Below are 16,594 nucleotides of genomic sequence, written 5' to 3' on the forward strand. Positions count from 1 at the left end.
GAGGTAAAACAAATCCTACAGCCGTATCATCATGGTCACAACTGTAAACGTATATGAACAGATCTAGAGAGTGAATAAGGCTGACTCGAATAAGGGTCGAAGGTTAACATGGGTTCACATGACGCATTTGTGTTATTGTCATGCGCCATGTTTATTTATAAGTTGCGACTTTACGGTTCAAACGTAAGTAGTCAAGAGTTGATTACTCAAGGAACGACCATACTACTGCTGTCACATTTGTGGATAATTCTCATTCATACAACACAGAATATGAGGAATGCTATTAAATTTTTGGCAAAAAAAATTCATAGGCATGGCGGCAACTCTTTCAGATTCCCCCTCCCCGTATTGTTTTTTTTAATCCACCACGCAGCCAACAGTTCACATACCTCCTCGCTTCTTTTTTTTTACTCGCATACCTCCCAGATTCACTAATAATACGTTTAATAAACCATCAAGCATAGCGTTCATGATCCAACAAGTTGGAGTAAATCACCAGTGTAAAGTAATGTCTGACTTTATACATCAGTGTATCTGTCGTTAACGTTTGGGTTTTTTATACCTCAAGAACCACCATTATTGACCACCTTCCTGTGTGCGAGTCCTACAGATTTTGTCCGGTTTTGTTATCGTCATTATTCAAAATACGATCAATATGTATATCTAACAAAGAAAGAGAGGGGACGGGCAGACAGGCATGTAGGCTTCTATAAAAATAAATCCAGGCTGAGTATCAAGAGAGTACATAAACAGTTCAAATAATTACGACTAAAATGTTATCTTAATCATAACCTTTATTTCTTATAAAGTCCAATACATAATCAAATAATCACAATCCGCTGTACAACTGACAGGAAAAACTAACTTTCAAGCAGAAAAAGACAACAAAAATACACTAAATTTGAAAAACTGTTGAAAAAGTTCAAATGTTAGGAAAGTATTAGTAAAAATGTACACATGCATAAAAGCAGACTGCAAACTGGACTATGAGAATACAGCGCCCTCGCTCAAATTGGGGGTATTATCACCTCTTAGTTCTGTTTCTTAAGAGTTTTATCCCATGGTATTCTGCAGAAGTATAAATTCAGTTATGCTTTTCGTATTGTTCAGACACCGAGGAAAGCAGTAGTGCCCCATAATTAAGTAATACTATACCATATATACCCCTAATAAGGTACACACAGACAAGAAGTGGAGCGCTACCATGGCAAATTTTGAAAAGGCCGATTATGATAAAAACGACCTAAAAATTACGTTTTCAAACTGCTCTTAAAAACAGGTGAATGACGAAGCAACTGGTACCCGGGTTTCACCTAAGTAATAACACAATCTAGAGGAATTTTAAAAACATTATTTTCCTATCGATCGATATGTTAACCAAATTCATAGGTATTGTGACAAGATTGTGGCAAATCTAATAATGAAAGACAACAAACATTTTATATATATATATAACACTGGAAAAAGTCTTCACTGCAAAAACAGTACTAGCTCTAAGGTGCTCAGTAACCATATTCCAATTATTTCACTGTCAAGAAGAATGTTCAAAACAATAATTATGCACTCTCGCTTAGAAATGACTTTAATTGACAATTTACAGTTACAGTAAAAAAATAATTTATGGTAAAAAAAAACTTTTTGAAGAGACTGTCAAATTTTTATTTCAAAATATCTTTTCTCTCAATATCGGAAAAGTAGTATTGATATTTAACGCAAAAGAATCTGCAAACTAATGTAATATATAAACCCAAAACGATGCAATAAAATGTGTTTTACCAGGTACCCTTTCGACAATGCTAACTGTACCGTCCCTTATTATACAAACAATAATAATTATAATATTAAAACCCTGTTATGTGACATAACAAGGGATGCAATGGAATCAATATACTACCAAACTGTAACTATGTGAATACCCTTGCATGCCTTACTGATATCAATAAATCTTTCTATCTATCTATCTATCTATCTATCTATCTATCTATCTATCTATATATCTATCTATCTGTGTGTCTGTCTGTCTGTCTGGCTATCTATCTATCTATCTATCTATCTATCTATCTATCTATCTATCTATCTATCTATCTATCTATCTATATATTCATCTACCTACCTACCTATCAATCACTTAGTCGATTTATGTGTCAGTCTGTGTCTGTGCATATACCTATTGCGGTGTGTATGTGCTTTGTTTTTGTTTTGTTATCTGTCACAAAGAACATTTTATTGTAAACACTTGCTTTCCGCGTAATTACAACAAACGGTGTCCATGTGTTTGTGTGACCTCGTTTTGTATATTTCTACAGCTTTGATTCTTCTTCGCCTTCATTTATGGTTGGTGTTGCTTCTTCTTTGTCTTCTTCATCACCGTCGCTGCCGCCGTTCATAGATTCTTCCATATACTTCGAGGTGAGAATTCTTACCAACTGCAAATAATGAGAATCCACTGCAAATTACAGTTTAGACACTCTCTAACTAAAACTAACCACAGGTTTCCAATGCACCCTCTTCTTTACTATATTGTTACAGGAACAAATCCATGGACAGTGTTTTTCTTCTAAGTGCGTTATAAAATGAATGACGTTAGCTTTTATATAATACTTTCCCATACTGTGCTTCAAGCGCTTTACAATTATGACCCTCGTACAGACCTTTAACTTACACAACAGCTATTATATTATACAACCCATTGTAGCCTCTATTAGGCTGGTACACATGATTAACGTATTCGCATTGTCAGCCTCTGTTCTACAGGGTACCCAATTATACAACTGGGTTGCCATTGACTACCACACAATCGTGATTCAAATTTTGCTCAATGACTTTAGCCAGCAATTCAACTTGCAGATTATAAGCAAACCACTCCAACCAATCAACCGCGAATCATGACGTCACTATAGTAACTGACTATTCACTACACAACTTCTTAAATGTAAGGTTTGCTGTGAGCTGTCACACCGACCCATTTGTTTCTGCAAAAGCAAAAACGTAAAAGTACAAACACAAAATTTTATAATCTTGATGAATTATACATCAAGAATCAACCCACCTCTTTATAAGACAATTCATCCATAGCTTCACCGGGTTCATCATCAATTGGGATATCCTGAAAATGTAGAAATATTATCGATATGAAAATGTATTCGCAGATTTTGGACAAATTAAACAATGTCACATTTTTGCAACGTTGTGAAACACCTTCGTACGAAATGTCTCACATCAACACTCCTGTTTATAAAAGTCTTAAGGGAATATTACGTTTATTTCACGAATGTAAAAAATACCGACTATAGCTCTAATAATGGCTCTTCTTTTATTTGTGTACGTGTAAAAACTACTCAGTTTAGTACGAATGTCGACTCTGCATATATAGTTTGTGGGGCGGGTAGAAATGTATTTATTAGACTCAAAAACCAAAAGTTTGTTCGATTTCATGTTCCATTTTGTTGTCATTATTATGTGTAGTCGCACTTTGAAGTTGGCGAAGAATGAATGAATGAATGAATGAATGAATGAATGAATGAATGAATGAATGAATAAATAAATAAATAAATAAATAAATAAATAAATATAATGAAATGAATGAATGAATGAATGAATGAATGAATATAATGAAATGAATGAATGAATGAATGAATGAATGAATGAATGAATGAATGAATGAATGAATGAATGAATGAATGAATGTGATAAATAAATTCCAGTAAAAAAGTATCCGTTATTTAATTTTAAAGAGGTGTTCCAACGAACTCCGTCAGTTTGCGTTAACTAAGTCAAACACAACATACCTAATGTCTGTGGAGCTATTTCGACTGACAGGCCAGTTGCCTATTAAACTTATCAAAAGACTACAATCATCATGGTATCAATTAACATTTGTCTGACAAGAGATTGGACAATTAGACCAAATACATATATTGTGCGCTCTAATACTTGATGTAAACCGATACAAGGGATACACAGACACGTACTATTAAGGAAGTATGCGTCTACCGGAAATTAACTACTTTTTTCTGTTAATTTGAAAAAAGAAAACTCAAACCCATTCTCAGAAAAGCGAATGAAAAAACGACAGGAGTTACCATACATTTTGTTTAAATAGCAGTCAAAATGATATCAAAAATTACATAATTTAATAATCAAAATCAAATATGGCCGCCGAATAATGTTAAATCTGTCCGTGAGATAGCAAACGATAAATTTACTGGAAAGGAAGACAATGAAACCCCCAAAATGTATCTTCTTACTTCAATAGATCTAGATCAGGGAACAGACTGGCTTTAATATGGCAACTGTAAAGTTTGGAGATTTTAAGAACTTTGTCCCTGGGGTGTATTATATCTTGATGTTCTACATAGGTTAACGTAAAGGCTGTGGTAGTGTTAGCAAATTAATTGAGAGTGGTACACTTTAACTAATGCGAAATAGTTATAATTTTATTGCAACAGTAGAAAGCTGGGACGATAGTGCCTGGATCTTGCATATTGTACGTACGCCTGCCTAAGGTTGTATTTTAGCGTCTTGTTTAAACGTTGATGCCCCAATAAAAATGATATTTTAGAGAAAGTACCTCTTGGTCCACTTCATGTATTTTGTCCCTTTGCACCATTACAGATCTTCCCTTCCAACGTTTAATGATTCCCTTGACACAGATATAATTCGGTATGATATTGAATGGACTTGGTAAAACTGGTCCTCTGATGTATTGTATCCAGAGACTTGTACGAATGAATTTCCACTCGATATCAATGTTCTCCTGATCAAAAAAAAAGCTTATGTGTTTTTTAAGATCCATTTGGGGTTTTTTGGCTAAATTGGACAGCACGAGTAGTAGTGACTTTAAATCGTTTATTTAAAGAAAATGTAATAATAACATTAATAATGATATGGCTTTTTGCCTTTGGTCCAGAAAATGATACATCAGCCACTCATAGGAAAACTTGGCTATTACAGATCCCTGATACTGCTTCCTCCCTTAATACAAATTAAATGATTCGTCGACAAATTTTGCCAAGTTATATATACATTTATCATCTCTACTTGAAAATAAAAGATTTACAAAAGACTGTTGACTTGGATGTCGAAATGCCCACTGGTGGTAGTTATATTTCCCGAATTTATAAAGGGAGCATCACAAACAGGCCTACGGACAGAAGCCCTGGGTATTGGGGACATTCATCCAACAATTGTGTCTTAGTTAATCGCCACTGGCAACATACCGCTGAATCTGAAAGATTTGGTCACGTATCATTATTAGTTGGAAGAGCCAAGAGTTAGACGGCATCCAATTAAAAACAGTGGTACAACACTAAACGCCGTAATAAAAAAAACAATGGCAATAGATTTATTTGGGGGAGCAGTTTTGATAATACCTTAATATATAACAATGAAATAAAGTGCCATTTGAAATTATTTTTGAGTTGCCTGTTGAAATATCTTATAAATCTATAAACTGACCTGTAATTTAGCATACGTATCTGACATCATGGCAATGCACAGGTTGACAAGCATCAAGTTTGCTAACAGGAATAATGCGTAGAGGACGAATCCCATGGTTGAGTTGATGTATCCATAGTCGTCCACTCTGTCAACAAAATTCCAAGTCCAATTGCCATCACCGTAGGAATAGAATTCATATAACTCAAAATCTGTCGTTCTGATCTTGTATGAAACTTTTAATTCGTCAGAAACCTCCTTGCCAAATATGGCAAAGATCAATGTTGAAAAAGACGATGAAATGCTGGAATGAAATATACAGAGAAGTATTAGAACCTACGAACGCGAGATAACATCACACGTGTCAGGAAGGAGTTTCGTTCTTGTTCAGTTATATCACAAATTGTAACCCTCGCGTAGCATTTTCATTTTATGTTGGTCGATGCTGTGACATCATCAGTTCTCTGTGTCCGTGTGTGTGTGTGTGTGTGTGTGTGTGTGTGTGTGTGTGTGTGTGTGTGTGTGTGTGTGTGTGTGTGAGAGAGAGACGTGTAACAATACAATACTGACTGTCTATATCCATCTTCCTTCACAATTCTGAGTGGGGCTTATACAGTCTGTTCCCATGTGCAACATTTGAGGAAACAAACTTTGTTAGGGTAACCCACAGTGTCGCCAGAGGAAACAGACCTATGATGTTTTCCTCCTCATCAGTCAATATGCGTATACTTATTTATAATCCCACGAAATCAATGTTTGCTTTACGTCATAATTCTCCCAGTATATCGTTCTGCAGACTAATACAAATACGATATGTGGGCGAGTACTTGTAATCCGTGGAATCATGCGAGGTACAGACAGAATAGACATATCACGAATGAATAATCTCGTACTATACGTTAAATATGTATCCCAATGATACCAAACTCTTGATTTCATGTCAATTATAATATATTGTCGTGGGTAACAGACGGCGATCACATACCATGGGAACTAGATGTATTGAACAGACTGATCCCCCTAGCTTAGGTTAACCTCAGCAAACGATAATGGACGGAGGTTATGTCAGTGCCGTCAGTGAGTGTATTTGCTTCTATTTGTTTGTTTATCTCTTTGTTTGTGTGTCTGCCTGCTACTTGCTTAACGGTTGTCGTTTTATGTACAGGATATCTAAAACTATTGATTAATTGTATGAACAGAATACTTGTAAAATGAATATATATATATATATATATATATATATATATATATATATATATATATATATATATATATATATATATATATATATATATATATATATATATATATATATATATAATTACAAATATTAAGCTGGTGGAGATCAGGTTCTGGACTCTGATCAAGGAATATCTTTAAAACTTCTTTGCTTTATAGACATCTGTAACAATATTTGGATTATATTATAAATGGATAGAGCTGGACGAAACTCTATCATGGCATCACTGCCATGTGATATGATTTCCAGTTCTGACTCATCCATAGGAGAACGGAGTGCTTCTTGTATTTTCCAAAATTGGAATGGGGAGAAACAGATTTGTAGAAAGAAACATTGTCTTACCTACTAAACGTATTGTTCGTCGCCTCTTCAGCATAGAAGTTGTTGTTACCACTGTACATGTAGACAAATCCGAAGGTAAAAGAAAGTACCACAACACCAAAAAGAATCAGGAAATAGAAGACATCCATTCTCATTCGAGTGAATGACAAGAGCATAGAGCCGAGAGCACGATGCAGGTAGAAATATTGCATTAGGCGTATACAAGCAATGGTGACAAAAAAGGCTGGCATCATAGTAATTATAATAACAGATTTGTAAGACATATGCTGGTCATAGTCAAGAGTAGATATAATGATATTTATGGGGAAAAACAGGACGACAACGTTGTCCATGACATTCCAAAAATCCAAGATATATGCTTTCACCCCACTGGTCATTGCTTGTTGGCACTCCCCCCATAACAAACCAATGGCTAGGATAATTATCATGATTTCTAAAAAATCAAATCTGATCTTATTAACTAAGATACGTGGCAAATAACATCTCATGTCACTGTAGTTAATAGTGACTTCATTGCACTCATTATACATTTCTGCTAGTACGACAAAGATCATGAACATGCAGTAGGACCATAAATACATGAGAAATCTAGTTTTGGGAGATTTTATCATTTTAGAAAGAGGGGAACACGGAGCACATATGTAAATAAGTGCAAGGATAGGTTGCAGCACTCCATACACAAGCAAGCAAAATGCAAAGTAGAGAACTGTCCACATGATTCCTGGCTTCTCAGACCAAGATGGCTGACCATTCAGCCACGTGGAATGCAAAACATGCTGACAGTAAGGGTGGCATATGAACTGAAAGGAAACCATAGTATCGAGTTTTAGTTATATATAGTTATGTTGTTTTTGCTTTCAAGCTGAAAATAAAGTTTTTATAATATTCTACACATTCTGTACTGTTTCATCTTATGCCAATGTGATTATGTTAACCTATGAAATTTTCGGGTCTGTTTACATGAAGTTCTCCATACTCCATGAGTATATAACGTCTAGATATGTGTACGTCTTATATATGTTGGGGAAAGATAAGTAAGCAACGTTAACTGAACAATTTATATAACAACTGAAATCCTACGCTCCATATACAAATGTACATCTTGCTTTGTATTCCTCTATCTGAAGATCTTGTCAGCGGTGATCGACACCATATGCTCTAATATGAATCAAGTGTCATGAACAGAACATTCACCCCTGTTTTTGTTTTTCATTGATGTTTTGAAGCAAGCCCGTACACATGATGTCAAAGGTGTAAGCCTGCCATCTTTGGCGGCCATATTTGCTTGAAACTTTAATATTGCCTCGCTACTGATAACATCGCTAGCGTTACATTGGACAGGAAGCAATAGCCGATAGAGGAAATTGGTTTTCCTGTAATGCTGAGCATGCGTAGAAGTTTGCTTTTCACGGTTTACCTTCTTGAGATGATTATCAATGGCTTCCCGCGCCAAAACCCAATCTCCTCTTTTCCAGGATACTGCCGCGGATTTTCCAGGACCATGAAGAATCTTGAGAACTTCGTCATTATCATCACACTGCTCGAGTACGTTGACTGTGAAATCTTCCAGTTGTTCAGACATTGCTCGAAAATCATCCTGTGTAGATGATGCAGAACACTGAGTTATTATAAAGTCACTAAAGACCAACATGAGCATTCAGCAAATATTGACAGTTGCAAACACCATGCTATTCGAGGATCGTTCACAAATTGGAATTCATAAGGATGCTTTTAGAAGGTTAGTGAACTTTTTTGGAAATATATCCTTCCGTAATTATGAGGAGTATTTGAACTCGTTTGCCTATGGGAGCATTTTTTCCTGGGCCTGTAAAAAAATAGTCAAGTGTTGTTTGTATTCCTGTCTTGTACTCCCGCGAACACAGGCAATAACATGTTCAAGTGGATCACGAGCGAGGTAAGGTTTGGGTAAAGGTAACATTCCGAAAATGATATTTCGCTAGAATGTCTCAGAACTGGATATCTTCTCTTTTTCTGACGGCATATGTAATCCATGTGCAAGGAAAACTACCTTTTTTAGAGACTGGAGGTAAATTGATGAGGGAGGATACATTAGTTATAAAACTGCCCCAACAATCTCCATATTACTGTAAGTTCTCCTTGTGTCCCCTGTCTACCATCGTGTATTCTGTAGACGGCCTTCATTGCACCCTTGGACGATGGTGTAATTAGGTCCATGCTATACCGATTAGTAAAATAAAATTGTGCACCAGTCTGTAATACTCTCTTCAACAGAATTAGATTTAGATACGCCTTTTATTTAATTTTATATGCTTGTATACAGTAAATCTATGTACGTTTTTTATTACAACCGTAGTACGTCCTTGTAAATGTACAATGCAATAGTATTCATATATATATATATATATATATATATATATATATATATATATATATATATATATATATATATATATATATTACTTCTTGCAAGATTACGTATAATAATACTTACTCTGTAAATACTACCAATCCCACTTGTGTGGGCCAAGTCATGTAACCTTTCCGACATTCTCATCGCAGTTAGAAGAGGGTCTTCACTGGTAAGACAGATATAGGCAGGACTGGAAAGGCTGCGGTACATTTGAAGATTCTGTGCACCATCAGTGATGCTCTTGAAGTGACCAGTTTCTTTTAAGCCAGAAGACGTTCAAGAAATTTCAAAGTCTGACCTTTGACTTCGACAAATTAGACAAATTAGATTCAAATTGTCTGTTGTGTTGTGTTGTTTGCGTGTAGCCATGTACATGCATTTATGAACGATTTGAATAAAATTAATATTGTCAAAATATCTTTGAACAACATATCAATCCCTTAATTGAATAGCATACTAAATAAGACTTCAGCTATTTATGCTTACCTGTCATCAACTGGGGTTCCTTAAGTCGTTCGGCCCCATTATCAAGAAGTAGTTGTATCATTTGAAAATTATTTTTCTCAGCTGCACTTAACAACGGCGTCATTTGCAATTTTCCGATTTTAATTTTCACATTAACGTCCAGTTCACCTGTCTAAAAAATCAAATTTTGCGTCGTATTAGTAACTGATCTTGTACAATGAGAAGCTGCTGCTGCTGCTACTGCTGTTGTTGTTGATGATGATGATGATGATGATGATGATGATGATGATGATGATGATGATGATGATGATGATGATGATGATGATGATTTGAATAAGTCACTGAGACTTTTACCCAAAATCATATTTTAAGTTGATAGCAATTCAATAATCACTACTAGTGCTGGTGTACTAAGACAAAAATAAGAATCTATGGACTTTCCTTTTAATAATCAAATATTACATTATTTTATATTACCATAAGCGAAACTAAAGACATTTTAAACAATGAAGGTGAGAAAAATATGCAATCACTCAAGAATACTTTGTATTAAATTCTACACATAATTTGATGGTCGTTTTTATCATTATTAATTTTTTATTTTAACAGCCAAAGAAACGCACATACCACGCTCACCATACGGAGTGCAAAACGATAATGTAATTAAAACTGTTACAACACTGTCAAAACAATTATTTGAAATTCACATCAAAAGTTATCATTTCTTTTGACATTTAGCCTGTCTGTTATTAGTAATGGCAAACAATTTGATGAATTAATTAATATCAAATTCATATCAATGTAATCTGCTTTTCATATTTCATTTCAAATGTGAAAAGTCTTCTTTTTCGACTATTTTTAATTTTCATAGGCAAAAAAAAACGTCTTAAAATTTATAGAATTTCCAGATCTTTCCTCGGGGTGTATCAAGAAATAAGGGTGCGGTCGAGTAAGGTCGTGAGAAACAGATGCACATACTCGTTCTAGTCAGTGCAAGCATATATGTGTAGCCCATCCATTGGAATAAACAAAACACAAAGACTGGATTCGGTTCTTTCATCATGCACATATTAAGGTTACAGGTTGGATTTTGATTTCTGAAACCAGCTGCCCTGTGGTAAACTATTTGACAAGTTATTCAAGCGTTTAAAATCCATCGTATGTTGTCACAATGCAGGACACAAATGAATGTCTGCCGTATACGTGATCCTAAGAGAGACACATGACACCGTGCAAATAATGACACGTCAATATTGATGAAAGCATAATTGTTTTACTAAATAGATATATCTACCAAATGAAGTGACTCAGCCGTTTAAATTCTTTCTTTCTCTTTTTTTTTAAAGAATCGTTTAAATTCTTTAACGGTTAATGGTTTCTACAGATTCCCTGACCTGGCCAGGGTCGGATTGTGCAGACTTAGGAGTTGATTGTATGGTTAATAATACTACTGTATAGTACAATGGCCGTACAATAGCCCTGTAGCTTTCCACAGTACAGTTGAATTAAATGTACCAGTGATATAATATCCCTAAACCATCTAAATTACAAACTACAACAAGTAATTTGCATAAAACCGAGAAGTGATGTTGAGATTTTCCAGGGGTCTAATCAAAGTATAGAACTTTATGATGACCACTACGCCTAGCGCATCTAGTACATTTATTCAACAAACATACACCAGAAGGTGTAATCATTACTATATTTCATCATAGTACTATTTCGTTTCTTGACTTGCTTATTTATGATTGTGCTATTTTTTCATTTTCTCATTTCTGTAGATGTTATTTAACTTCATAGTGGAAAGAAATTTCAATGGGGTGGGTGATGTAGTAATGTTCAGTTATTTGTATTGGTAATTTGTAACTGCAGTGGGTATATTCACATGTCCCCAGAATAAAAAAAAACCTCTTAATTACTTACTTACTATTATGGTACATGTATATTGATAGCACTTTTGATAGAGACCAATTTCATAACCAGACCTTGATGGGCAACATACCTACTTGTAAAGTCAATCTGTATTTGATACCTCAACTGTGATCATGGACGCAGCCAATCATGAAGTTCACATAAACCAAACGACAAGGTCATGTAGTGCTTGATTATAGAATCTGACATGACGTGAGCAATATTTAAGCATATGATAATTAGCACACTCATCTATCATTAAAGGTACAAAATTGTATTTAAAACAAATTCCTATCATGTTTACTTAGAATTACTTAAGGATGAGATGCAGGTTCGTTGGTGAATTTTGGCCTTTTTTTTTTTTTGCTCATTATGAAGCTTCATGGTATGTGCCATCATTTGGTTAAAAGATTTTTTGAAAATCGTTCATTTTTTCCATTAATAAATTTGAAATGAAAAAACTCTAACGCTATATGTGTTTTATATGGTTTCATTCCTGAATGTTTATGTACAAAGATTTGCATACATAAAGAAGATTGACAGGAACGTTGATTACAGAAGTGTCTTTTCATATGCAAATGAGCCATAGCTGGTAGGCCTCTGTGCAATGACTGACGTGACATTATCTCTTAGCTGTGTTGTTGTACAAAACCAATAAAACTCGGTAAATTTGGTTATAACCAATAAAAAGTAAAAAAATACCTCCTTTGAACCTGGACTTATGCACGTTGACTTTGACCAGTGCATCGGCTAAAAACGTTACAGTGAAGCGGCCTACACTGCACTACAGCCGCACAGTCGCTTGTAAACTGTTACTCCTTTCCTAAATGGTACTTACAAGTTACATACAACACGTAGGGGGAGAGGGGGGGTATGACATTGCTACCGATTTCATAAGAATATCGCCAATCCCCATAATAACGTCATTGTTCTGTATTAGGACCGTTATAGACAAGAATAAAACCATTTAGGAAAGGAATAACAGTTTACAAGCGACTGTGACTACACTAGTCTACAGCCTTCAAGTGTACCCGACGCGACGGCGATGTATTAGATGACGGTTTTCAAGTACCATGCATGTAAAAAAAAAACATACAAATCTCGAATATCTAACAGTATTGCAGGCTAATTGTTTTAGCCGATCGAAAAAAAATTGATGTTTACAAAAATAAAACGATTCAACACGTTGGCGCATCGAAAATGAACCGCGCTATCTTCGAGACTTGAGAGTTCACGTCAGATGCGTGACATTGCATCGGCGATTTCCGGGTATTACATTTCTGTTTCTGTAAGATTCACAGAACGTGGCCGTAGACTAGCTTTGAACTTTCGCGTTGGTGGATTTTGACAACGTCCTCTTCACATACTATATTATATTATTAGGGTTAAGGTCCTATAAATTGAGTGTGGCAACCACACTCTAACGATCGGCTTATCACGGCTCGATCCTTCGTGAACTTTCGAGACACGTCGACACCGAGTCACATGTACTGTAGTAGTATACGTGCGTTGCGTTGTTTATTTGCGTCTACGATGACGCTGTCTGAACGTAAACGGCAAAGAATTTGGCACCGAGCGATCCTCAAGGCTATTAAAGTTATAAAACGGAGATTTTGAAGGTACAAGTAGTTTAAATAAATGAGGTAATGTCTACTACGACTCCGAGTATCATAAAACGTCACTCGCAGTGGAAGAAAAACTGTTGACGTGAGTTCAAGTACCATTATTTATACCGTAGTTTTGTAACACTCCTTACAATTTGTATAACATTCCCGATGTCGTACGGTGTCGTGGTGTGGAAATTTGATTTCAGGGAAAGGATTAACTTTTTTTATTGTGTGTCTTCAACGAAACACCAACAACGTAGCAATGCCTAATACATGAGCAGGAATATGGAACGTAGCCCATATTCGAATCAAAACACGAACACCAACTGCGTAGAGCAAGAGCTTCGAATCCAAACCAGAAAGTATACTCGAGAACGGCACGCGTACCGTATTAAAAGATTAAACCAAAGTCTCCACCCGTAGATGAATAATAGATGACTTGACACCTTTATCGCGGGAAACAAACACGTTTCTATCTGTAGCATTTCATGACCCTCCTAAAATACCCGATTTTCTTCATGTCTGTAGCAAAGCAACGTACACAACCAAATGGCAAGGATTGAGTAACATATTTGCAAGTCACAGAAAACAGCTGTTGCAATGTCTGTCGAATTTGAAAGCTTTTGTCGGGCGGAAGGAGTCCAATTGTGTTAATTAGCATTTTTCTACGTTCTTTATTTTGTATACTGTGTGAAGTTCAAAGCTATTTAACTTTGCGTCAGAACGTCCCAGCTGCGTCAAATTTGGAGACAATACTCGGAGACAGTGTGTCGAAAAAACGTTCCTCCGGATTGTTTAGTTTTTGAGGGAATCAAGAGATATTGCGTTGAGAAGTGTGAAAAGCGGTAATTTATGCAAAAAACACAAAAATACAACTTTGGATGATTATAACAAGACAATGAGGGACAAAATAAAAAATCCGGAGGAACGTTTTTTTGTTTATGTACATAGCTTTCATTTGAAGTCGAAAAGAGGACTATATTCAACTGTTTGTAAAAGTTAAATAGCTTTAAGTGAAAATCGTCAAAAAACACAGTTTTTGGGTACAGATCAATAATATGGTTAAAAATGTAAAAAATCACCACAGAAACCACAACTTCATACAAAGACTCGACATAATTAATGAAAAAAATGGTATATTTATCTTGTCTTTACTGTGAAATGTGATGGAGGAAAAATGAGCTAACGAACCTGCATCTCAACCTTAAACAAGGTCATGGGTTGAGTGGAAAACTAATGTGACTGTCATACCAAAAGACAATGACCCTCCTGTATAGAACAGTGACCTTAAGTTAACCCCTTTGTACAATACCTCGAGACACTCGGCGACTTCTTTTGTGTTTCCACTTTCAACCAGTTCAATGAATCTCTGTTCATTCTCTTGACCTTTTTTATTTTGCAAATAGCGTCTCTGCTTTGAATTCAGACTGAGTAGCTCTGCCATTTCTGAAACAGAAGGGGGGAGATTGAGTCTAGCTTACATTCAATCATACATGGAAATTTAAAGCTGATATCTTATTAATATGGGTTAATTAAGATAGATTAATTAAGATGTTAAGTTGTAATTAATCACATTCTGGTTGATTGATTGACTGGTTGGTTGGTTGGTTGGTTGGTATGTTGGTTGGCTGGCTGGATGGTTGTTTGGTTGGTTGGCTGGCTGGTTGGTTGGTTGGTTGGTTGGTTGGTTGGTTGGTCGTTCGATTGGTTGGTTGGTTGGTTGGTTGGTTGGTTAGTTGGTTGGTTGGTAGGTTGGTTGGGTGGTTGGTTGGTTTTGGTTGGTCGGTCGGTCGGTTGGTTGGTTGGTAGGTTGGTTGGTTAGTTGGTTACAATAGGCAACTTTTAAATTATATTTTATTAGATCTGTTAGGTTCAAGTAAGGGCTGATATTGCACTCCATTTAGGTCTATTTTGATCAAATCTACCGATAATCAGTCCATTTATGTCTACATGTTTCTCATCGCACATATTCCAGACTATTAGAGTTCAATTTGGCGTGTACCAAATGGCGTATATTTTCGTCATGACAATAAAAACAACGCACCCAATTCAAATGTAATCCAGCGTATTAAAGCAAACAGTATATGGCGTCAAATAAATCAATATTGGACTGTAGTATCAACCTGTCTCTGAGGTATTTTGCGTAGGTTTTCAAATAACCATACCAAATCTTTACAAGAACAACACGAAATCAACCTATGGACATATATACCAACTGTGCTCGTCAGAAGCTTGTTTACAGTATGATGACAATGCGTTGGGGTCCAATTATTCAACGGAGAGAAAGTATTTTCTGTGTACTCGCTATAGATAACGTGGTTCAATACACGTACGTACATTTATTTATTTACTAGTTACGATTAAACTCTTACGTGAACCAATGGCGATATTCGGCAACGGGTTTGGTCACAAGCCTGTAGACTCGTCTACCACAGGTCTCCGAAAAAATATGCAAATTTGTGGTATCGCTGGTACAGAGAACGCTCAGTCTGTTACTCAATGACTGCACACACGCACACGAGCAAGGCTTGTAATGCCCGTTTGTATTTCCTAATATCTGCAAAGAATAAATTTGAACTCACCTTTATCTTCGTGCCGTATACGACGAAGATATGGTTGTATCAGTATACCTTATTTGTTGTTGTCGATAGGGGAAAAGACAGAAAGAAAATAGTGCGACCGTACAACCAACAGTTTACACGTATAAATAGATTGAACAACGCCGTATTATGTGTGTATAAAGCGGGTGTAGGTCCTAAACATTCACATCACGTTTCAATAACTGTCATTTTTTCATAATTATTCGTCAAAAGTTCAACAATTGGTCGTACTTTTGTTATCATTTATCAATATGGAAATAGAATGCGGCCGACTAAATGCACCGTGGAATAGGAGAAGGTAAAGTAACTGCTCGACGACTGTGTAATTATATATGGGCACATTATACAAATGAGCACAACGTACATAATATACAACTGGCATCTATTCACATTTTTAACAAACATTCATTCGTCAAAACAAACTTGACAATCCTTCTCACCGCTCGGTCGATTTTATCCAGGCAAACAAGCAAATACTCTCACGTTCAATGTCCTGGTAGAGAACAATTGTATCATGTGTATGATGAAAGGACATTGCATGATCATGAACAATACGTACACTGTAGATATCAATCCGCATAGTGATACAGCCTTTTACTTT

The 16,594-nt window shown here is 35.8% G+C and overlaps 1 protein-coding gene across 1 annotated transcript; it reads right to left on the reverse strand.

Annotated features, from left to right (window-relative positions):
• Positions 1-901: 901 nt before the first annotated feature.
• Positions 902-16,086, reverse strand: LOC144437652 (short transient receptor potential channel 3-like). Its single transcript, XM_078126642.1, has 10 exons — positions 15,976-16,086; positions 14,706-14,839; positions 9,897-10,047; positions 9,492-9,667; positions 8,436-8,615; positions 7,019-7,818; positions 5,458-5,740; positions 4,571-4,756; positions 3,050-3,106; positions 902-2,426 (listed from the first exon to the last, which is right to left on the reverse strand). Exons 2-10 carry the CDS (start codon positions 14,835-14,837, stop codon positions 2,301-2,303), a joined length of 2,091 nt encoding a protein of 696 aa, XP_077982768.1. The 5' UTR covers positions 14,838-14,839; positions 15,976-16,086; the 3' UTR covers positions 902-2,300.
• Positions 16,087-16,594: the final 508 nt, after the last annotated feature.

This window comes from Glandiceps talaboti, chromosome 7, assembly GCF_964340395.1.
Source record: "Glandiceps talaboti chromosome 7, keGlaTala1.1, whole genome shotgun sequence".
In the NCBI taxonomy this organism is placed as follows: Eukaryota; Metazoa; Hemichordata; class Enteropneusta; family Spengelidae; genus Glandiceps; species Glandiceps talaboti.

Bases quoted from the DNA above. Each gene is read 5' to 3' on its own strand.
- LOC144437652 (XM_078126642.1), bottom strand. From the start codon at position 14,837: ATGGCAGAGCTACTCAGTCTGAATTCAAAGCAGAGACGCTATTTGCAA. The intron at 7,819-8,435 runs GTAAACCGTGAA...GTTTCCTTTCAG, and splicing joins TTGATAATCATCTCAAGAAG to TTCATATGCCACCCTTACTG. The intron at 3,107-4,570 runs GTACTTTCTCTA...CTACATTTTCAG, and splicing joins TACATGAAGTGGACCAAGAG to GATATCCCAATTGATGATGA.